The sequence below is a fragment of the Ptychodera flava genome, chromosome 12 (genome assembly GCF_041260155.1).
Source record: "Ptychodera flava strain L36383 chromosome 12, AS_Pfla_20210202, whole genome shotgun sequence".
NCBI lineage: Eukaryota > Metazoa > Hemichordata > Enteropneusta > Ptychoderidae > Ptychodera > Ptychodera flava.
Window position 1 is genome coordinate 19,894,469 of NC_091939.1, and position 24,982 is coordinate 19,919,450.

The window sequence follows — 24,982 nt, forward strand, 5'->3', positions numbered from 1 at the left end:
TTATTGAATTGAAAAAGAAAATGTTGGATTTTATTCACAAAAAGATCAAATTTGGCTATGTATACAATAACATTATTTATTCATGCAAATGACACAAAATATACAAACAAGCATTTGGCTGATGTGTAAATAGAGAAGCTTTCATGTGATTGGTCGATGTACACTGTTTAAGAAAAAGAGAAAGAGACGCTATTTGGCAAAATATGAATATTTTTTTTTGGCAAATGGGGTAAGAGCACAGATACGTGAACTGTTCAAATCTTTTATCTTCCTGTGAATCCTGAAACAGTAAATACACAATTTGGCAACGATGATGTAAAACTTCATGAAAATTCATGTGATACAAACTTTGCCATGAAATAAGATTTTCATTATGGAATGTTGGAAATTCTTTTATTGTGTTAAAAAGTTTCTACTCTAGTTTTATATTTTGGCTATATAAAATATTTTGACACGTCTTCCATGACAGATGATGCAATCATCTTCATGACAGCAAAACCCCTTTGTAACCCTTTCGTGGCCAAGTTATGGTTTGACTCTGGTTCCCATCCCACTGTTGGACCTGCACATCTTGTGAAGACAGGGGTGTAAAAGGGTTTGGGAGGGGAAAATTTCATTAAATGTGACAAAAATTTCTTATATTCTAAGTAATAAGGTCTTCAGTCAACACCGACTGGGTCGCTGATTTCGGTGGCGTCATAGACCGTGGTTTCTGTGCCTCTCTTGTCTTTGCAGAGTGTTCCAGCAGTGACAGGCAGACAAACGCCCAGTTGTAAAGATGTTGTGCCGGCAGGGAGCCATGTTTGGCAACTGCTCCATGAGGTACATCTGTAACATGAAACAAAAACACAAATTGTCAAAGGCGGTTGAATTGTTCAGAGCATATGTTACATACAAGACCTTCGATCTGAATCTGAATCTGGATCTGTCTTTGGTTTGTTTCGTAAGGAAACACTTGACCGCTACGGAGCTTAACAGTTAAGGTAGTATGTATGTCGAAAGTGAAAGACTTAAACTTTTGCTTTCATTAACGAAACTTTTACCCATCCTCTTTCAAAATCAAAAATCAAAATCTGGGGTCACTGTGCAAATCTTGGTTCCAGAGAAACCTATTACCATAACTTTACTGATATTTGAAATTCAAAATGGCTGCAATCCCTGTCTTTACTCCATGGAAAAAAAAAATTATTTCCAATTTTCACAAAAATAAAATATATTTACTCCGAGAGCTTCACAATGAGTTGGCACAAATGGTATATCAGAAAAGTATTGTAAAAGTTTGAGAGTTTGAATATCTGTCCCCGAGGTGCATTCTATCTAAACTGCTTCTATCAACTCTCTTGTTTTAAAATGGATTACTGAGCTCTTTATTTGTGTATAGTTAGATGAATCTTGTACTTACTTGCTAACTTCTGGTGGACACTCTCTGACGGTGCAATGACACCTGCAGCTGTGGGATCAAACTCCATGATACGTCTTGTCAACTCCGTGTTTACATACTGTGATGGACATAAAGAAAGAAGGAAACTTGTTTGAGAAGGGTAGTTTGCAAAGAAGTGGTTGACATTGTTTCGCTAGGCCTCTTTACATTTTCAATAGCTACAAATGATGTGGGAAGAAATGTTCTCATACTAAAGTGCCAAACTTTTTGTATAAAGATTGAACTAAAAGTACACACTGAAATGATCTGCAAATCACACACGTAAACAAGAGGCCTTGATTTCTGTGATTTTTAAAAGTTCAATCAGAAACACATTTTTCTTGTCAGAAGTAAGACTATAGATGATGACAAGCAAAATTTGATATTGGTTTTAGGTGTGAACGTGATAACAAAAACTAAATGTTTGAAAGAAAATTTGAGTACTTTAATATGTCTTTGGTTTTTTTTTTAATGTCAGAGCATCAATATTACCATGATACGGTTATTGTTGCCTAATTTTTGATAACCATTCAGTTATATGCAAAGTTTAATATAAAGCACATAAAAACATCCAACAAAAACACAACACTAGAATTTGGAATGATTTGAATTTTACAAAATTTAAAATCAGAGAAATTTGAATTTACATACAATTGTCAATGAAAGCCTTGCACACTATGGTAAATAAAACTATGAAAAAAAACATTTGCATATTTAAATAGGAATTTGAACTTCACACCTTGTATCAAACACTATACACTGTCATTTAGTACTGTAATAATATTTGAGTAAATACTTGAGTAACTCACCTGTTTACATGAACTCCAAGCTTCAAACTCTCCATCCAAAGCCTTGTCGGCATAAAAGACAGACAAGACTGATATCAGGATATCGTGGATTATCTTGGGCGGGTCTTTGTAGCTCTTTAATTCTGCGAAAGCACGGGCGTCTAATTTGGCAACATTTTCTCTGAGATCTGTCAGCATGATTCTGTCAAAGAGGACGTTGATTCTGTCTTCGTCGTTTTTCTTCTCAGCCTCTGGAATGATAAATTTAAAAATATAGTGAGTGATTAATATCAAAAGTTTTATCATTGACAGATATCAATGGTCTCTTCTTGAAGATAGCAGTATTTAGTATTTCCATATAAACATTTTTCCCGTTGTTTGGCATAAAGTCTTTAATATCTGCATTTGATTCAGCGAATATCATTTTTTTAGCAAAGGTTTTTATATCTGAAAATAAGAGGTTTAAGGGCTAATTCATGATGATGTCACAATTCCATCCTTACTATGCAAAAGCAAATGTTTGTCCAAAATTTTGGCCAGACTTTTGGAATCTACACGTATATGCATGACAGTGCTGGTATTTTGTAATCATCAATTTTATGATAGAAATGATAACAGTCAGGAAATCTGACCATTTGCCCTGGTGATTAAGATAACCACAGGAACAAAAAGACAAATTCTTCAAATTTCTGTCTGCTGAGCAGCCAATGTTGCATGCGTTTGTGTGTATGGCAAACCTACCCTTACAAACTGTGCTGTGAAATTGAACAACCACCCAAGATACCTACCCAGTACGTATGTCTTATCCGCTCCGGCCGATTCCTGGGCCACTTCCCTGTGAGCCAGCTGAAGGAGTTTCAGCATCCTTTGCACCTCTCTGTTTTCATGATTGGGGAGCTGTCGCAGCTCCCCAATGCTGATGTCGACGACCGCCACCGCGTGGCCTTCGCTGTCGCGCAGCGGGAACGCCGTGTGGCGCTCCCCGTACGCGTCGGCGGTGATGGTTTCTGAGTTGTCAACACATTTGAATAGGTAGTCTCTGTGAAACAGAAGATAAAAGATGCTTTGATCAGACAGCACATCTTGAAAAAACCCACAAAAGTGTGATACATGTACAAGTATCGCTGTTTGTTTATTCTCAAGCAAAGTTAGACTGTAAGGAAAGCTAAAGGATGCATTGGGTGAAACAAGCTAGTATGCCTATGACATCAGAAAGAAAATAATGGATTTGGTCTTATCACATAAATCAAGTAATGACAGTATAGTGACGGAATGATATTCCAGGAACTGGAAATGACTGGGTTTGATCTTGAAGTTTTTGTGTGTGTGCATGAATTTGGCATGCAAGTCAGTAGCATGCCATGCAGGCTGTCTATCAGAAAATTAAATATTGACCACATCTGTCATGGGCATTCATCAAGTGTACATGTACACATTGATCCTGCAACATGATATAATTTTCACATGACAAAGGAAGGCCTTCTGAAGAAGATTTAGGGTAAAGAGGCATTTGCTGATAGGAACTAGCTGGGGTCTTCTGAAATGCAAAGACAAATTTAAGAGAGATGTTTTCTCAGTTCATAGTGCAGATGGGGAAAAACACCAGTATTAAACCATAGGTTGATTAACTTTTTACCCTTCCCTCCCCCCTTTTAAATGGACCAGCTCTAACCAGCCTATTGAAAACAATAGGGTCAGATCAAGTAGCCCTTGTGCAGAGGTTAGTTCAGAGTATAACCTAAGGTGCAAGTGCTGGTGATTCTGGTCTCTGGGAAATTCTAACTATACGGTATGTGTACGTTGAGACTACTGTGGCATTGTGGCTGGAGATTCATCTACCAGGCAGTCTTCAATTTGCAAACTGCACGAAATGGAGTCTGCGTCTTTTTTTGGAGAAATCTGAATATTTCCACAGGAGGTAAAGGAGGCTATAGAGGAGGGGCAGGGGCAAATCTAAGCTGCATTTTTCAGAATCATATCATGCATGCAATGAGTGATAATGATACCTTACTCCACAGATAGAATGGTTGAGCCCAATTCTGAAGATAGATGAAATATTTGAAAAAAGAGAGAAAGAAAAGTCATTGCTGGAACAAAATCAAGTAATTAAGTTATTTGGTCCAATTTTTCCAGGATGGGTAATAGGCAAGGGGCCTGCGGTAATAACTTGGTACGCCATCTCAGTAACCATATATGTTCAAACCATTCTTGCCAGCTTGAACTAGCTCAAACTGGTTTGGCCAGTTCAGAGTAGATCAGACTTTTTTTTTCTGTCAGCTCAAACTGGCTAAAACTGGTTTAGGTTGGTGGGTAAACACTTTATTTATCGCTGAAAAAGACATGGGTGATCTCAGACTGCAAAAGAGGACGTTAAGGTAGATCTATGGACCTGCAGAGATTGGAGAACAGACTAACTGTAACTTACCTGAAGAGGTTGTCTTTTCTTTCCAGTTTCATTGGTTTGTTGTGCAGTGTGGTTTGCCCAGTTCTGTTTGTGGTGATCATCTTTCGCAACACGTAGTCCTGTTGCTGTGGTACAGAACATGTTGCAGTAATTTAGAAACTAGTCGAGTAATTAAACAACTGTTGTGATCAGCTTTAAAATTCTTTGTTGACAGAGAAGTGTGGTCAAAGATATGGAGTAGTTTTGCCAATTTCAAATTAGACAACAACAGAGTAGCTTCAATCTCAGACCTTGTTGCATACTTCATTTTTATGTTGTTGCCACACCGGTTTTCACAGTACAGCGCCCTCACAGGTTGGGAAAAGTATACAATTATCTGTTGTTTTTGGCTGCTCTTGCCTTATAATCAGCGCTACATCTATTATGAATTAAACAATGAAATTTTTGCTAGAATTTTTTTAGTTTGGTCTTGGAGAGACAAGTAACAAGAAAAGACATAGCTACAATTGAGGCAAGTTTACTCTAAAATAACTGTGCTAAAACTGAAGAAATGGAACAATGTTTAGCTCTAGTGTGCATATTTTCACACATCGTCAAGGGAGATTCTTCAGGATACCGCCTCCAATTGTGCAGAGTGAATCACAAACAATCCGTGCAGGCTCAACAATATCTTCCACTACCCTCACAAAAACTCAATGTGAATGTAAAACCAGTAAAAACGTGACCCCATCCAGAAACACACATAATAAACAGGTGGAGAAAAGAAACAACAAACTGACAATGACAACCTCAGAGGTTTGGTAGAGAGTATACAATATATTCTAGTATTTGGATCGGTTGTGGCTCTATTGTATATCATTGGGCTGTACTGTGCAGTTCCTCAATACAAGAACCAAGTGCATCTGTCGTCAGTGAATTTTACAGACACGCCCCTGACCTAAAGTCCTCAACATCATCAGTGTTTCCTCTGAGAATTATCATTCAATTTAGCCTTTTGGTAATAAAATCAAGGCATTCAAGAATGGTCAGCTGCTAGATCAGCAGACAAGAGTTAAGGTCTTGCTATGCAATCACGAAGTATGTGTAGAATTTTGTTAACTTTTGAACTGGCAACACCTCGGGTGCGACACAGAGTGCTACACAAGCGTCTCAAATATAGGTCGAAATTTTGACAGTATCACAATTTAACAGAGGTTCAAGATGTGAAAAAAAGGTTATTTCATATATGAAATGAGTAAGTAAAAGAATAAATGTAAATTTTTTTACACTTTTACAGTGTATCTGTATCTCAGAGAGAACAACAACGACTACCATCACCATATCAACTCACAGCGTCACACCCCAGTCACTGTAACACCAACACCGACCACCCGCCACCTCAGAGGCAATGAATTAAACTTGACTTTATACCCGCACACCTCAAGAATTATTTTCACTGAGAAGATCTTAAACTTGGCATTCAGAGGAAGCCCTTGTAAAAACTGAAAACAACATACAGCGAGAGGAGACAGTACATCATCATTTGCATTAATGTCGGTAGCACATGAATTTACGGTCAAAACACACAGTTAAGGAAAAAAAACTCAAAGTTTTAGATTACAAATGTTTTTAACCTTAATGTAGAACAATTGATATAGTTTTTTTAAAATCCACCCATTTTAAAAGATTTTCACATACCGTTTCTTCTATGCCCTGGTCAAATGCAATTGGAAAATAATCGAACAAGTGTTTGAAATCAAGATTTTCAATGGATTTGTGACAATAGGATATAGGATGCACCAGCAAAAGAATGGCAAATGGTGGGAAACACACGTCAATACACACTTTCTTTGTGAATGTCTTGTTATAATTATTTGGGTGAAGAAAGGAGACAACCTGACTTCATTCAGATATGCCAGTGTTCAATGTATAAGTGTTTTAGTTTGGTTTATTGGTGTCGGAATGGAAAATTCAATATCACGGAATTAGAGTGTGCATAAAAATAAACAACATTTGCGGAATAAAACTCAAGAATTTCAATGTTAGTGTCGAGTGCATTGTGAAGAAAAACTTTCAGAAATGGTGATTGAGGGTGTATTAAATTAATAAAGCTTGCGTTTAGAGTGGAAATTTTTTAAAATCTTTTAAGTGGTATATTAGTATTAACAATTTATTTTTTTTCAGAAAAATGGACGATCCCAGTATCCCGCCTCAGAATAAGAGACAGAAAAACTCTTACAACAATGTCACACAGAGTACACAACAACAGTGGAACAAAGTCAATGATGTCAACATTAGTGGATAGTGCACCATGAAGACAATATTACAGAAAAAGCAATATTTCATTTCATTGAAATTATAAAGGTTGCATTTAAAATTTACTTTTTCAAAATCTTCTAGTATTTCAGAGAATTGACAATTTATTTATTTTCATGAAAACTGCACATTGTGATGGCATTTTGATGGAGCTGTGTAGTCTGCAAATTTTAAGATATGAAGTTATTACGAATAAATTGGAAAACTTTTGCTGTACCAGCGTTGTTCTTAGAATTTTCAAAGACAACTGTTGACACTAACAAAGTTATCAAAAGTAGTCCCTATAAAAAGAAATGGGAAAAACTGACTGGAATTTAAACAGTCAAAACTGAAGATTGATTGCATATTTAGATTTTGACTCACCTTTTCATCTGGTTCAACAATGTACACATTGATTTCAAAGACACTAGGGCTGCGTCGGTGTATCCATGACAACGCACTCTCCGCGATCCTCAAAGTCTTGCGTCGTATGTCCACGTGATGAAACGCTGTGGAGAAGGCCTTGGCAACTCCCTGTCGGTAAGTGAATATTGACAAATCAACTGATCAACAATAACATAAAACCAGATTAGAAACACAATGTTAGGATCCAAGGATTCTAAACGCTGTATCCAATTTCTCAAATTTTGCTGTTGTTGTTGTTGTTGTTGTTGTTACTGATACATGTATACTGCTGTCATTGATAGTGTTGTTCTTTGATATTTTGTGGTGGACGTAATTTTCTGACATGGAAGATGGGCTGTTACATTTTGCTAACTATTTAGCCATCAGAGATCTTTTGCTCAGTAAAGTGTTAATCTCTCTAGTGCTGACCACATTCCTTTTCTATTTCACTTTTCAAGGTTTATCTCTTAATCTGAAATTTTTCTGTCTGTCGCTACAGATATATCATGGCATATTCCTTTCACAAGCATATGTTATTCTACAACCATCCCTCCTATTGTCATTTCATAAACTGCCTTTCCAAAAACAGAAAGCAATCATTTTTTAAACCCCTGCTTTAGGCCATCACACAACAACAACTGCTAATCTTTAAGATCTTACCTGGAAGAAGCTGATTTCGTGTGTGATAAAGATTGACTTAGCGTGTGGATCTGCCAGGGTGTCGATGCCCATCAAACCGAATACCCGCTTCTGTTGGTCTTTCAGAGGAATCACTATGAAGGATCCATCTCTCTCCTGACATCAGACAGAAAAATAAACAAAACAAAGTTTAGTCATGAATACGTAAAATATATCATTGATCAGCCTTCAGTAAATTTTGAAAACCTGGTCAATCTGCATAACTGATTTGATGAAACAGAGTGACAAAAATATTATGACTGAAGCTTTTGTCTACTCTGTTGCAATTTGCGAATTTGTGAAACTCATTGACAAGAGGACCATTATGGTAGAATGCGCCTCGGGGACAGAAATTTGAACTCTCAAATTTCTACAATTTTTTTCTGATCTACCACTTGCGGGGGCTCATTTTAAAGCTCTTGGAGAAAGAAAAACTTTTACCATCTTAGTTTTTCAAAAATCCGAAATATAATTTTCCCTCCATAAAGTTAACAAAGGGATGGCAGCCATTTTAAATTTCAAATATCGCAAAATGTTGAGCAATTTGTTTTGCTGGTTCCAAAATTTGCACAGTGACCCCAATTTTTTTTGTTGATTTGGTATGACAATGGTTGAAAGTTTCATGTAGGAAAGTTTGAGCAAAAGTTTAAGTCTTTCACTTTTGAGGTGCATACTACCTTAAAGGCTAATTCACTGCTTTATTATTGAATGATGTAATTGAAATATCTTACTCTACTTTGACAGTTCTGTAGGAGCTTGCATTTTTCCTACGAAAACTTTCAAGGAAATAAATGATGGTTTAGACACAGAGGCCACATCACCCCTTACATGGACCAACACCACATTAACAAACACAATGGTTTAGATCACTATACTAGGTGGTTGGGCGGGAGGAGGTGGAATGTCTAATGCAGGGATAGGGATTGGTCCTTTGCAGATCAGTATAATATAAGCATGTCAGCTCATGTTATGTCAGGTATGTCTGGTCATGGCTTACAACATGGTTTTACAAAACTTTTTCCTTTCAAAAATTAAAAGAAAAACTTACGAATGACATGATCTGAACAAACATCTAGTCAGTTACATTGGTCTGTGCAATGAAGGTGCAGTATTTTTTTTTCTTTCATTACTCTTGTCAGCAGTGAAAGTTTGTCAGGGTATGTTTACATAGACCATTGAACATAATCAAAACACAACATTAACTGTAGAGTCTTGAAGAATGTGTTCATTCAGTGTAAAGGAAAGGCTTGTAGGAGAATAGAGTTCACTGTAGACAATATGGCAAAAGTGTGAACTGTCTTTGTCAACCTTCACTGTTTTTGAAAGTTAATCCCCCAACACTTTTTATAGGTCTCAAAGAGTCTCCCCGTCAAATATTCAAATTTTTATTCAGATATTACAATTTTATCCATCAGAACTCTTCCATTAGCGTAACTTTACAAATTCCAAGTGCACAGAAGGTTTCAGAAGTTTAGATGCTACATATTTGATTTATCGTGCAGCAAGCTTCGACTGGAAGCTGAATCTTTGCTTGGAAGTTAGAGTTACGTACACAGCAAAGGAAAAGCAAGGGGGACAGCCGGCATAACTTATTACAGGTAAGTCTGTTTAATTAACTACACTGACAGAAGACTCAATATTTGATTTCTCTACTGTGATATTCACAAAAATGAACACACATTAGGAACTATGGACCTAGTAGAGTGCAGGAACTGTAAACTATTTCTAGAGATTCCTGACTCTAATCCTTAGACTGACCTCCCCATTCCGCTGATATCATTTGATAAAATACCTCTCATTGGGTCTACTGTTCATAATGCATACCAACAGTCGTGATTGCAAATGATATATATGTTCTACATTTTAACCTGTTCATCCCCCAATTCCCTGTTATCAGGTCCACAATCGCCATTGATAACAGTGGGTTTGGGCCAAACCATGGTGGTGAAAGGGTTACACATATTTGCAAATATGAAATTTTCTCATTTAAATAAAGTCATTTAGAATGTGAGATCGAGAAAGAAATCAAATATGTGTGAGTTTTGCGGCATTCTATAAGGGTAGGTGATTTGTTCACTGTCAATACACTACAGGCTGTCATCATCCTTATCACCAAGTAAATCAGATTTGACAGACTTTTCAGTAAATGAAACAAAATCTGCCAAGGTACCATCTTTATACCAAGAGAAATTCAGAATATCTGTTTTTTTCCTAGCATGTATGACAAATGAACTGGAAAGCAAGAACGCAGTGTCTGGTGGGTGACTGTGAGATCTACGGGTGAAAAATATAGCCTGGTGTTCCAGCTATTACTTACTGCCTCTTCAGAATTCTCATCCAAAATTCCTCGCTTAAACTGTGGTGATGCGAAAGCATGGTTGGTAGAGAAAGCATGATTGTATTAGGAGACGCAAAATGTTATGACGATGAACATGATGATGAATATGCATGAGTTACACAATGTTTTCCATATATGGAATTGCTTTGTTAACTTCTGGCCAATAACAAACAAGGACAATGACAACATTTTTTCAGGGAAAATTTTGGCATGAGATTGAAAAACGAAGAGTTGAAAAGAGTAAACCGATATTGCAGTACGATGCCACAAGCACATTGCCTATTGATAGTTTCAGTTATACAAGATGTCTGAATGACCTGCATGTCAAATTCCATATATGGAAACACTATTTGCATACACTGCATGATGGGTATTAAAATGAGCGAGCAACTCACACAGTGGTAGTACAGTATGGATGAAATGAAATGATAATGAAAACACACAGCAAAATTCAAATGCAGAAAATAAACAGAACCACAACAAAAACATAATTTCCAACAACAAAAACTGACATAATATCATCAAAATGAATAGACTGGAAATTATACAAACAAACTGAACACCACATATAGTTGACGGTTACTTCTAAAAGTGACTTCCCCAGTGTCAGTAACACAAAGGTAATTGTTGTGTTTGATAATGAGGGTGAATTTTACCATCACAAATTCTTCTATGATGTTAACACCAAAGTAGACACTTGTGAGGCCAGTTAGCAATAATCTATAAGGAGTATTTGCAAGTTCTGTTACCTCCTCTGCTCTCTCCGGGTTCCAGAAATGTATATTTCCATGGTTCTTCACTCTGGGCACATGGATTGGTTTGCCACTCTCAATGGATGCAAAACTGTGTGGAAAAAATAAATAACAAAAAATAAAAAAAAAAAGTATTAACATGTATTAACACCTCTTGTCACTTCCATCTGTTGGCCAAATGCAATCTTTTGTTATTCTTTCCTTTTTTCTTTCAAAATTGTGGAAGAGCTCTGGTACAAGTATTTGCAATGAATACATAATGTGTTTGTACAGAATGGTAAATAAAACAAGTTCTAAAATTTACAAATAACATGAGTTGACTTGTACTTTTACCACCATCACCATCACTACTACCGGTACTGCTTCCACTCCCACTACTGGGCTACTTCTAGTATTTAACTAAAAGGGACAGTATGGTCAAAGTGAAAGACTATAGCTGTCTGTTTTTCTCTATTTCCCCAAGTGTTCTCCAAAGTTTGGAAAGACAGATAGGTGGCCAATTTACATAACAATGTACAATATGCATATTCCTTTGTTGTAAAAAATATATTCTATTGTATAGTCAAGCAATAAAGCAATACCCAAAGCAATACCCAGTGACAGTATACCACAAGATTTGACCAGTTCATGACATACATACACGAGCGATAGCAAGTGCATATATGAAGTGGACTGGTCAAAATTGAGTGGTATACAGTTGCTGAGTGTGATTTATTGCTAATATATCATAAAAGTATATTGAAATTCTGGCATGGAACGTCAAAAAAAGGATTTTTGCTCTTACCAAGAGCTTGCGCGTGTGCCAGCTTTGGTATATTGCGAATCTTTTCGCGTCTCAACCAATCAGATTGCTGTATTTACAGCATCAATATACTGGTATGATATAACTATTAATATATCAACAGATTGCTCCAAAACGGGTGGCCAACTTCTCAAAATCTCCTTTGGAGGGCTCTGCTTCCCCTCATACTCAGGTAAACTGAATATGGACAGTTATGACGATTGACAACAGTAAGTAATTGACAAAAACAGTATAATGAAATGTTTGCCGTTTGTTACCTGATTCCTTTCATATCCTTGTAGAGAGCTTTACCAAGCATGTTCTGGGCATCATCTGGTGTTGTTGCTGAATACCGCAGTAGTGCATTTCCTCGTGCTGGGCTGCCATCGTTGTTTTCCAGCATGCTGATGCTGGCACTGATGCGTTTATTGCCACCATGAGCTTCTGCATCCTGTTTTCAGAAATCAACATTCAACAACCGTCAATCAACATTCAGCAACCATCAATCAACATTCAACAACCATCAATTAACATTCAACAACCATCATCAACATTTTGTTTTGCACCATGGTACTACCTCACAAAAGTAAAAGTTCAGAAGATTTGGATTCAGTTTCAAACAATTTGTATTTTCTCACCTTCAAGACAGAATTTCATTCATGAATATTTTATGAGTGAGTCAAACTAGGATTAAACAAACTTACAAAATTTACATGGAGAAACTCAAAACAGGTGCAGAGTGTAGGTTTTATTCATTTGTTTTTTTATGCATAGCTCAAAACAAATAATACAATATAAGGCATCAAATGGTATGGTTGCAGTTTTTGAAATATATGCTACAATGTTAGAGTGTAGACCAACTTTGTTGTAAAGCTTTTGGATTTTTCTCAATTTTCCTTGTATGTATAAATCACTGGTACATTTTCTTTGAGAGACCAAAACATCCAGAAGATATTGAGGATTCAGAGGCTATGCACTGCTGTGACTTTGGTGCTGGTAAGTAAGTGCTGGCTTGCTTACCTTGTACAGAGCTGAAAACAAAGCTTTGTAGACTGGCTCCATGTTGGCACCTCCAGTTTCTGCAGCGATGATGATTTGTGACAACCATTTCTTGCGAGCTTGCCCACGTATACGTTCAGCATATGTCCGCTGAAAATTACACCATAGAAGATTGTTATTAATTATATTACCATGCCCTGCCCGTTGCATTTGATTGGTCGAGCTGAACCACGTGACTGACCACAAATACACAGTAATGGTTTGTTTACATGCCCGTAAATATGAATAATAAGATTAACAACTCAAAGTATCGTAACTTTACACCTCAAACGTAAATGATAATCAATCACAAAATAAAATGGAGCACTTGTAGGTCAAGTTGAGATACTTTTTTCTGAAAACATTTCCGGATTTGCCAATTTTTTACAGCGCGCGTGACAGTGCGTCGCGTATTGCTCAGTTTCTGGGGCCCAGTTGTTGTTCGCTCCTGAAATTTTCGGAAATTTTGACGGTTTTCTTGGGTTCGCTGATAATATAATGGAAATAACAGACTCCGCTCTGACCGTTAATGTTTATTGTGGGCGCGGGCTCGAGGAAAGCCAAATTAACAGGCTCGGCAAGCCTCGCCCGTTAATTTTTGGCTTTCCTCTCGCCCTTGCCCACAAATAAACGTTAATGGTCAGCGCGTTGCCCGTTTATTTATATAACAGTTGAGTGGTGAGAATTCTTTACTGCAATTGGTTGACAGTAACAGGAGTCTTTAAGTTTTGAGGCACTGACATAAGTTCAAAGGCTAGTAGCATTTATGCCTTGATCATAACTGAATACAACAACATTTTCCATGGATTTTGAAGGTAGCTTGACATCTTGCAATTGGTAAAGTTGCAAGTCATGTTGTTTCTTTGCATTGTTGATTTCTACATTTTCCTTTGTACATTTTATCATAGACAGTAGATAAACTCTACTGTCTATGATTTTATCAAAATCTGTATTAATTGTTATGATAACCATTCTAGTTGATGCAATATACTGTACTTCTATAAATTTAATGGAGAAATGAAAAAGCAATGCTGAGTCATCATATTTTGCATGAAATGTAAATAAATTTTCCTTCTAATTACATGGTAGCAGTAAAATTTTTATCAAACCACCTAAATTAACTTCCTTTCACTGACACTGAGCTCAGCTGTGTATATATATATAATTAATGAAAATGGCCATAGTAGAGGTGGGTTTCCCGGTCATTCTGAGTCTAATCCCATGAAAAGACTCAATTCTTTCCTGTTGAGCACAGAGTTTGCTGTAATGCTTTTGTTTCCCATTGGAAAGTTGGACGTCTATGGATTAACTCAAGGGCATGATCAATGTGAAATCACAGAATTTTTCAGAAAATGTTCATTGGAGCCACCACTAATAAAGAACCACATGGAAATCTTAAATATGCTAAAAGAAATTCTTCAAATCAAATTCTTTTGGCAAAATTGTTAGCAACATTTTATGGGGTAATGGTTTGCTGATAATGTTAAGCCCATTTTTTTCACACAGAAATTATTTTTCCTTTCTTGTTGGCAATGAAGTATTTAATGTTTTGAGCATCATTCTGTAAATATCAAAAACTCACCTCAATGCTGGTTGTCAAGAATTCTATGACCGGCTCAAAGTTGTCTTCACCGCCAGGTAAGTTGAGACACACTGCTTCAGTGAATTTACGGAATTCACGTTTGCTCAGTTTGTCATCTTTGCTCAACACCTTTTTGGCTGCAATTGTGAAAAAAGGAAAAACATCAATAAGAATCAGAGTCTTCTTGTCACAATGTCAGGAAGCAAGAAAACAGGGCCAATGTGCAGCACCTCGGAAGCTGTTATCTGATTGGTTGGCTGAATCTGACCATTATGATTGAATAATACAAATAGACTCCCTTAGTTGCTGCGAACAGTGACAAATGACCAATTTGATATAACCTTCAAAGCACGCTGCACATCAGTAGTAGAAAACAAGCTAATGTCTTCTGTCTAATAATCATATGGTGAGTGACTTATACACAGAGTGTTTTTTCAAGTTTGTAAATCCAACATTTTGCCATATTTCAGTTCAAAATGGAAGAATTGCTCTGTGGCTATTCACCTTTTTCAATGGCTTCGTGTTCCATATTTTCCTTGTATTTTCCAAGGACAGTCAGGATTTCTTCCAGTTCCAGATATCCTGACCCATCGTTATCCCATCTTTCAAACAGTTGATCCAGCAAAAGTTTACGTTTGGCAGACTGCGCTTCTTTTCTGGCCTGTAAGGAAATTTGAGTTACATGTTTATGTACACATATCACCATACTTGGTGTAACTTCTTTTAATATGCATGCCTGACACACAAAGTAGGATAATAGGTAAATGTGAGATTGTGTATAAAAATATTGAACAACTTATCCAAAGAAAAAATATGGCCGATAACAATACTTGATGATGCTAATCCAAAAATATAATATGCATTGCGTCTATTGCAAAATATTTAAACATTCATGCAACATTGGATAGAACTTGAATATCGGTGTTTTATGAAAAAATTTGAGCTCCCACTGCGCTACAATAATTTAAACGGGAAAATGCTGAATGTCCTCTGAATTGTAGCAAAGTGGACTGCCATAGCTGTGATTCTTTTTCAATACCCCTTCTCCGTACAGTAGTTTGTTTTGGGATTGTAATTGTGAAAGCAGTTAAGGAAGCTTGAACCCATCTTGACTCCTTATTGTGTCAAACTCTACCACTGAACACAACCATTATTGCCCTACAGCTTGATAGTAAAAAAGCTCACGAGAGAATGAAGATTTTTTCCTACCTTCTTCAATCTGAACATCTTCTCTTCCTCTGTCTCCACATATCCAGCTTTGATGAAATCAAGGAGAGTGTCGAATGCAGCCTGTGAATCCTCGTCACCGAGGAACGATTCCACCAGCTGAACAAACTGGGAAATGTTGAGGAAGTTCTCGTCGAATGCACTGGCTGCGACTGAGCCGCTTCGTGTTGTCGGGGTCTTAACGATATCTGAGGAAATGGTAGAGTGTTTGTGATGAGTAAGCAGGGATGTATTGGTGATTCAAACACTCTCAGTATTACAGTTGACCACGATGGCTAGATATCGTATGTCTCAAAGACAGAAAAGGCAAATTTTCTAATAGACGGTGAGAAGTGTTTCGTGCAGTATAATTTCATCAAGTGTACAGAAAAAATACAAATAGTACCATGGCCCATGAATATAACGAGTCACAAGAAGTTAAACTATGATCGAAGCTGTTCACTTAATGATCAGAAACACACTGTAAACTCTACGTGAAATTTGTGAGTTGGTGGAATCCGGTTGTAACCCCTTGACTACCAAGGCCAATGTATTCCTATATACCAGGCCCTTATGTAAATATTGATAAAATCTGGGGTGTGGTCATTGCATGAACACTGCTTAGAGTAAAAAATTAAGTAAGTACCAATAAACCATATATTTTCTGAATCAGCATGAAATTTCCCACTTTTTCATACATAAATTTTGTATTTCCAGGTCACGTGACTGATCACATGACACGTCATGTGACCAGAGTTGGCAAAGAATATGAATATTTGAAGCATCAGGACGTGTTTTGAATCCATAAAATGATGCAAATTTGAATACAGTTGCAATTTTCATGGCATTTTCTTTACATATATGTAATAATAACTACCCTTTACTTTATTTATAGATGTTCCTATTTAAGATTTTTCTCACAAAAGGCAGAGTAAATGAACCATAAACATCAGCATCTGACATGATTCTGTATTTGAAAATCAACACATTTTATATTTGTAAACACCTGCTTTATGTCTTCCTTGCAGAAACATGCATCTAAAATGGTTATGATTTATCAAAAAAATGTCACATATTTAAAAATTCATTTTAGGGAACAACATATCACATGACCAAACACATGACCAGTCATGTGACCAGTCATATTGATAATATGGCTGCTATAAAATTTCACTGGCTTATAGTAAAAAACTGTATTTCCTCTAGTTTCATTCACGAATATTGCTGTTAATAGAACATATTTACATATAAATCATTTGTTTTCAATAAATAAACATTTCATATCATTAAAAAAAAACCATAAACATCTTCGCGATCGTCTGTACTTCTGAAAACTGTAAACAATCAGCGCGACGCTTCAGTGATCAGCCTGACCTTTCAGGGTCGAGGTCATGGGTCACGACATTTGCTTCCGGATTTTGGCCATACTCGGACGTACGGGGGCGCAATCACATTCTGGCCAGATCCGAATACATCAACCTTAGTTGCGCTGCGTGCCTGTGCCGAAATTACGGGATTTTTAGCGACAAAAACGAAGCAAATACGCCTATTTAACTGTGCCGGATATTTCGGCACTCAAGGTATATGGTAATTCCTATGGCGCCGGAATATCCGGCGCCATAGGTAGTCAAGGGGTTAATCATTCTTTCCTAAGGATTTGGATAAATCTTGTCGACTAGTACTGTGTGAATTGACCACTATCACTTGACTACAGTACATAAACCTAAAGTATAACAGTAATGTGCAATGACCGACTTCTGTGTACGCCACAAATGACAGTGCAGAGTAAAACAGCTGACACACATTGATCACACAGTGATGTACACAGGCCTGTACCACTTCAGGAAATTGTGCAAAAGTGTCACTGTAGAAATACTTGCCTGATTTGGTTTTCTCCTTGTACAGGACTGCTCCTTCAGCAAATGTGACACTTGCCCTGCCAGTCGGTCCTGTAGGCTGGGCTTCATCGTCTTCTACGGCAATGGGGAGATCATCCTCCTCACCTTCCTTGGCTGAGGGTGACATGAAGGAACATATCAGAGAGTTAGCAGTCAACAAGATCAATGCTGTATTACAGTATATCACAGTATACGAGTAAAAAGTATTTATGCAAGTTTAATAACACTAACACTATAATTTCACTAAAAGCACTGCACTCTCATGTTTACATGATTGTGTTGCATTCGGCAACAAAAGATGCTGTTATTTCCCTGAAATGTTACACTGCTTTTGAAATATGTCGTGTACTCTCTGACTGTGAACGAGAGAATCACATTTGATCTGATTTGAAATTCAATTTCATTGATCATAAACAGGAAATTCTAAGTCTCTATTGATTCTAAAGATGCACACACAAAAGTGAAGCCAAGATGCCATATTTTCTGCATTGGTTTAGACATTTTAACATATTGCAATACATGATTTCACATTAAAACAATTATCAAATTTTGATATGAATTATACATAATTACACCTTTCCTTTTCATTTCACAATTAATATTATTGCATATCTATCATTTGCCTCTTGTTCACATAAGTGTCATCATTTCATTTTTTCAAAGAGAAGTGGTGTTTGTTCTGTCCATCTTACCTTCAGGTTTTGTTTCATCTTTGGCATCCTCCTGTTCGGATTTCTCTTCTTTTTCTTGGGTTTCCGTGGCAGCTTTCTCCTCACCTGCCGATTCCTCTGGCTGTGCAGCCTGTAAAAAAGGAGAGAGAGAGAGGATTAAGTTTAGCTCAATCTGTGTAGCAACTTAAAATTCAAAATATCACAATTGTACAACGCTACAGAGGGCAGAAATAATCATTCTCTGTGGCAGATTCTTATGAAGCAGTGATTATTGTACACAAGGACTGGATAACATGGCGCCATCACTTAGCAAACTCGACATTGATCATGAAACAGACATAGGGACATAACTGAAGTTTGATACTGATTGCTCTATAATGCTACTGTATTACCTCCTCTGATTGTTTTGTTTCTTCTTCTTGTGTCTCCTTGGCAACTGTTTCCTCTGGTTTCTCCTCAGTTGTCCCTTCCTTTGTTGCCCCTTCCTCTTTTGTCTCTTCATCTTTTGTCTCTTCATCTTTTGTCTCTTCCTTCTTTGCCTCTTCCTCCTTTGCTGTTTCCTCCTTCACCTCCTCCTCAGCTGCTGCTGCTGCTGCTGCATCCTCAGTCTTCTCTTCAGCTTGTGCTTCATCCACATTCTCTTCTTTCTTTTCCTCAGCTGCCTCTGCTTCCTCTTTCTCTTCAACCTTGACTTCTTCAGACTCTGTCCCTGTCTCTGCTGGTTTTTCTGCCTCGCCTTCCTTCTCCTCGGCGACCGTTTCATCTTTTTGCTCTTCAGCCGCTGGCTCATCCTTCTGTTCCTGGGCAACCGCTTCAGCTTGTCCCCCTTCGGGGGCAGTTTCTTCCTTTTTCTCCTCAGCGGGTTCCTCTTTTGGTTCTTCACTTGCTTCATCCTTCTCCTCGGCTTTCTGTTCACCATCTTTCGTGGTTTCTTTCTGTTCGCCATCCGCTGCTTCGCCTTCAGCTGCTTGTTCTTGGACTTTCTCCCCTTCCTCAGCGGGTGGCTCTCCACCTGCAGAATCCTCATTGGTCTGTTCCACTGCACTTGTAGTATCTATGAAAGATGGAAACCCCTCTAAATGTAAAATCGATTTTGCAATTGAAATGGTCACTGTTATGAACATGAACAGTGCACAGAGAGAGACACCACCTTATCAACTGAGAATATATCCAGCTAGCCAACAAATACTTCAGTGTTTTGCCCTGCCCTATTCCTAAAATACTGGAAGTGGTGTCTTGGTTGATATTTCATGTTCAGAATATGTGAAGAAACGTAATGTAATGTCAACGGTCTGTTATCTTGTCTGATTAGTGATACATCAAAACTGAATTTTGTCTTAGAAAAGTTAAAGTAAGCCCTGAATTCAAGTCAATTTGATGCAACACTTTCATATGTAAATACATTTGCTACACTCATATAAAAGAAAATTTTCCAGGCAAGAGAAGTTTGTTATTTTTGACACTTGCTTGACTGACCACAATTTCAAATTTTCTCAATATTACCCATACAGATGGAACTAATCATCTGTTTGAGGGCGCACTTCCTCATAGGAATAATGGCTGCAAAATTTACCAGTTCGACAAACACTGTGTTTCAATTTCGAACCTTCAGGGTGACTCTTCTACAGAAGAAAGCTTCCTACTTTTAATAGTTTGACAGAAAGTGAGAAAGTGAGAAAAGTTAATTGAGCAATTTAAAAAAGAAGAATTAGATGGAGAAGATTTATTCACATATCAGAGTGTAACCTATGATGTACCTTTTTCTTTTTCCTCTTCGTCAGCTTTGCTTGCTTCTTTCTCACTTTCTGCTTCTTCTTCTGTGACAGCTTGGGTGTGCTGTAATTCTGATATATTACTCTCCTCTGATATGACACTGTCAGCATAGTCAGTGACTTCATCCAGTTCCACAATGGGCCCTTATATCAAGAACAACAATGAAATTTGTATTTATGGGTAAAGTTATATCTCAGTCACCAGTGAAATGGGGGGGGGGGGGGGGGGGGGGGGGGGGGGGGGGGGGGGGGATGATAGGGTTAATATAGTCAAAGTTTAATTTAATTTTTGTTCTGAAAGACAAGTGCATTTTCTTCTCCTTCCTAAATGTCAAGTTGAACTATAGTATACTAACTTTGCCAATACGACATGTACAATATGTTATGTCATTGTTGTCAGATGAATTTTTGGTCACACTCCTGACTGACATTCCATTATCAATGTCCAATTAATATTGGACAGTATAGCAAGGATGTAGAAAATAGCCTACAGTCAGCGAAAACAAGTCTGTCAGCTAAAATTTGCTGGCTGTGAAAACAATTAGTTTGTAAAAAATTAGGACATTCAGCACAAATGTATGTGCTCACATACTTTTATTTTGCCACCTGTAATCAAAATTGTCTACATCCCTGACATATGGACAACTTGACAACTAGACTATTCAACATCATTTGGGCAGTCGGGCATGGGAACTCTACTTCACAAACAAAACAAGTATAGAGGAAAAAACTTCAACAGTTGATGAAACTTTAAAAAATTTGCTTGGTAGTCCTTTTTGTTTACAGTTAAATTTTAGCAAGCTATTATAATCAGATATAGCTGATCAAATTCTAGATCAAGGCAAGGAAAAAAGAGGGTCTGACACACGTCTCTGGCTTTGTGATATGTAAACTTACATTTCCTTGGATTTCTCAGCGCCTTTCTCACAGAATTAATCGCGCCATCGTAAAATGATTCAAACAAGGCTAACACTCTGTGCCGATCCAGAAGGCCTACTCCAGAATGATCGCAGGACAGGAAGAGATTACTGAGAATTTCACGTCTGCCCTCTCTGTTAGCTGCCGCATGGTACTCGATGGCACACTTGGACAGATGCTTCAAGAACTCCAGGAAGATTTCTGATGGCATGTCAGTGACAAATTTCTTTATGTACTGTATACAGGGAGAAAAACATCAAACAGTTACTTTACTTAAATTTTTTTCATTTCATGTTTGAACCTATTGACCCCAGTATTTCAGTGTACAGGTCCGCCCACCCTGACAGAAACACTTGGCGTGTATCAGTTTTAAAGTGTAATAATGAAAGAATAAAATGTTGCAACGCTCTTTTTGATTGAATTCATTAAATATTGTTTACAAGACACAATTTTTTCATATCATTAGAAAACTGAAGACAATTTTGAATTCAATTATACTACAAATGTACTTCTTGATTAGGTAAAAATATCTTAAAATTTTAATAAACAGCTTCAAGAACTCACACACATGATTGATTACCTTGGGTCTTTCAACAGGTTATGTGTTTGACACTTGGACTACGATACAGTCAATAAAAATATGTTTTTAAAGGTTATTCTCATCTGTTTTTGTTACCAAGAAGTTCATTTGTAATGGAGGTCACAGAATTAAGACTGTGAAGATAGTGAGAGATACGTACATCTGAGAATTCTTGAATTGAGATGGTTTTACCACTGTCATCAGATGCTTCCAATTCATGGCCGTATTGTGCAGCTGAAAGACAAGATATTACAGAGTTCAGATTTATATGAATGGAAGAGGAGCTAAAACTGTAAAGGTAATTTTCCAGTAGTGCTCTCAAAACGAATTTAAAAACAGAAAGTTTTGAATCCCTCATCACTGGTTTTTAAATTCCCTCACTATTCATGACAAGTATGCAAGTTATGGCTGACTACTTGTACGACATCGACAGACAGTGCAGAAAAAAGTGTTCTGTCTACACTCTACAGGAACATGTACAAAGCCTGATGGTTGCAGTGTTTCAATCTTAACCAATGGTTTCTGTTCAGAAGGCAATTGATATTATTCAACCCTATCTATGTGAATGTACCAGAATTTGACTTTAAATGAAGTGCTTGGTAAGTTCTGAGTTCAGAATAACCGTCTGAAAATGCACAGATGTTGCTAGTTTTATATTCAACACAACAAATAATGTTGAATACAACAGACTATCCCCCACCTTTTCGTAATTCCTCCGGATAATTTTCTGTTATTTCAGCAAATGATCTGAGTGCCTCTTGCACTGGATTCAATTCTAGTCGTCCTTCCTCTTCAAGAACCCATTCTTTGTATTGTTCTCTCAGAGTGGCTGATCGTCTGTGGCTCTCCAGGGATTTTGTTTTTTCATCTCGCATCCTCTCCTCGCGTCGACGTCTAGCTTCAGCTTTCACTCTAGCAAGCCTGTCGGGATACAGAGGCAGGCATTGTTAAGATCAGATAAGATGAGATACATTATTGGGGAAATTGGATTGTTCTCAAACAAAAACAATAGCAAGTCACCAACAAAAACATAACATGAGAAACACAGACAGTCACAAACAGCTGATACCAAAACAGTCAGTTTCTGTGATAAAATTCTGACATCGACAGACAGTGCAGAAAAAAGAGATTACACAAAATAAAAAAGACATTTTGTAACACTTTTCACTGTCAAAGTCATTGTATGAGGGATGAGTTGAGTCTAATAAAATCTGTTTCACTATAACAAGCAATTTAATATTTTCCCTCTTGGACTCCTTATTTTTGATAGAGATTCTTATATTTTTTAAAGTTTAAAAGTCCCGTTTCTTGCATTAACATAACAGCTGAAATTTTCTATCATACATTCCTTCTGACAAGGATTCAATTTTTGACAGGAGCACTTAAGTTGTAAAGGGTATTTTTCCAGAAGAGAAGAAAATTATTTTATATTTTTGCTTGTACCACAAAAAATTATTACTAACAATGCAATATTTTGGTTGAAAAAAAATTGGTCATTCTAGTTTATTGAAAATTAATAAAGCAAGGACTGGTAAGGTAACATGGTTATTGTTTCTTGCAGTCAAACACTGTTTGGTGACACAACGTAGACAAGTATTTTGCATTGAAAAGGCCACAGCAATCACTTCTGACCTTTAACGCCAATGAAATAAAATGTTTGAAAGACTTTTATTGCCATGAAATGAAACAAAGACATTGTTTATTGTGCCTATACTCCTGTTTTAATGACTTGGTCTATTACTTGATCAAATAAAATCTTGTGGGGAAGGAAAGCACGTACAACATCCTAGCATTGAAAAGATGAACTGCTTCATAAATGTGATTGTTTAATTTTCAATGGACGTTTAACGAAAGGGTCACATTTTATTATTATTGTACTCCAGCATAATGGGACTGCTGTATCAAGTCTAGGACATACATTGTTGAGATAATGGCTAATCAATAACCACAAAACGACTTTGCGAAAGAACAAATCTTGTTGACTCCTCCTGAAACGAGGCTTTTTTTTGTAGGATATGACAGCACCACAGGACACTTGAATAAAGTGAACTTTTTCCAAAGCATATTTGAAATGTTCAGAGTTAAATTTCGTGTTTCAAATTTCATTATGGGTAAATTTTCCAAGTGGTATTACACTATGTGTACAGCTTATTAAGGTTAAGAAGACCTCTTTCAAATGAGTGAAAAATGTACAAATTTACCTGTTGTCTTCAAAGGAGAAAACTTCCTTCTTTAGTTCCTCGGTGACATCTTGAAGTCCCCGAATATAAGGAGACGCCTCAGGAAAGTTACTGTATCTTGGATTATTTCTCATCAAATATTGTGCCAAAAAGTTAATTGGATTAAAATTGGGATCAGGTCCATCCTTGTCGGGTAGTCCTCTTTTGTCAGCTTCTCGGAGTAATTTTTCAACACCCATGATCAGGACAGGGAGAAGTTTTTCCAAGAGATAGGCTCTCACTTCGACTGTGGCTTCATTTTCGTTTAACCATTCTTTCGCCAGGACATCTATTGGGATTCTGCGGGCAAGTTTTTGTTTCTCCTCCCGCGCAAGTTGGATACGTTGTTTCTTTTCCTCTCTGCGTTCTTTCAGTCTTTCCATGACATGCTGCTCGTGGAAGCGCTTCCATCGCTTGACTGCCGTCTTCACCAAGGGTCGCAGGTGGTCAGGCATTGATGCCCTACTTGCAAGGGACCTGGTGCTCTCTGGTCTATCACTAAGAGGTGATGGCTGTTGTTTTGGTGTGGTTCTAGAGCCACTACCTGACCTAGACATCGGTCGGGATCCCGATGCTTGTGATCTATATCTTCCAGCTGACCCACCTTTGGATGTTGGTCGTGACCCAATTTGTGAAGACGGTCTGGACCCAGAAAAACCTTCCCGCGAAGCTGGTCTAGAACCTGGCTGAGAGGCTGAGCCCTGGCGTGTTCCCGGTCTCGACCCAGGGGGTGTTGGGGAAAAACGTGAAACACCGGCTGAACCAGGGGCGCTCCTAACTGGACTCGACGTTTGAACTTCCGCCATTTTGGATTTGTTGACAAATTACTTTTTAAAGCAGCAACACAAGTCGCGAAAGATATTTCAAACAATCTTATTCAATTATTACGGCCCATGATTAACAGAACATATTACGGAATGTCAACCCGTTATGTATAAACAAGTTGATCACACTTTTCGATGCGAAAACACAACTGCACGATTCACACCTGTCGCTTGGTGATGACCTCGCTCTACAGTAAGCAACGTTAACGCGTTCGATAAACGAATCCTTTTACAATGTTCCGTGCTGTTTCGTTACCTGTTATGTACTGTTTGCAGATCAACTATTTTTCAACAATATGGGAGCAACCAAGGTCGGTAACGTCACACGGTAGCAGCAATATCTTATATCTTCGTCGCCGTTGTCTACGAGTCGCCCCGATGCTAATGATGTTTTTGAGCGGCGTGTTGCTATGGCTTGAAACTCTACGACCTCT

The 24,982-nt window shown here is 37.5% G+C and overlaps 1 protein-coding gene across 6 annotated transcripts; it reads right to left on the reverse strand.

The window, feature by feature from the left end:
* On the reverse strand, window positions 1-24,982 carry LOC139145327 (EF-hand calcium-binding domain-containing protein 5-like). Of its 6 annotated transcripts, none has more exons than XM_070716417.1 (23): window positions 23,707-24,982; window positions 22,206-22,426; window positions 21,666-21,739; window positions 20,905-21,160; window positions 19,993-20,151; window positions 18,628-19,289; window positions 18,257-18,365; window positions 17,547-17,678; window positions 15,670-15,875; window positions 14,965-15,121; window positions 14,461-14,597; window positions 12,861-12,989; window positions 12,119-12,291; window positions 11,057-11,150; window positions 10,287-10,325; window positions 7,952-8,086; window positions 7,271-7,420; window positions 6,031-6,093; window positions 4,634-4,737; window positions 2,997-3,247; window positions 2,230-2,459; window positions 1,403-1,499; window positions 1-828 (listed from the first exon to the last, which is right to left on the reverse strand). In XM_070716417.1, exons 1-23 carry the CDS (start codon window positions 24,528-24,530, stop codon window positions 644-646), a joined length of 4,587 nt encoding a protein of 1,528 aa, XP_070572518.1. In that variant the 5' UTR covers window positions 24,531-24,982; the 3' UTR covers window positions 1-643. The 6 variants fall into 6 exon arrangements, with proteins under 6 accessions (XP_070572518.1, XP_070572520.1, XP_070572519.1 ...); XM_070716419.1 differs by lacking the exon at window positions 6,031-6,093 and adding an exon at window positions 6,290-6,304; XM_070716418.1 differs by lacking the exon at window positions 10,287-10,325.

Bases quoted from the DNA above. Each gene is read 5' to 3' on its own strand.
- LOC139145327 (XM_070716417.1), bottom strand. From the start codon at position 24,530: ATGGCGGAAGTTCAAACGTCGAGTCCAGTTAGGAGCGCCCCTGGTTCA. The intron at 15,122-15,669 runs GTAGGAAAAAAT...ATTTCCTTACAG, and splicing joins AGATGTTCAGATTGAAGAAG to GCCAGAAAAGAAGCGCAGTC. The intron at 12,292-12,860 runs GTAAGCAAGCCA...TTCTGAAAACAG, and splicing joins TGTTTTCAGCTCTGTACAAG to GATGCAGAAGCTCATGGTGG.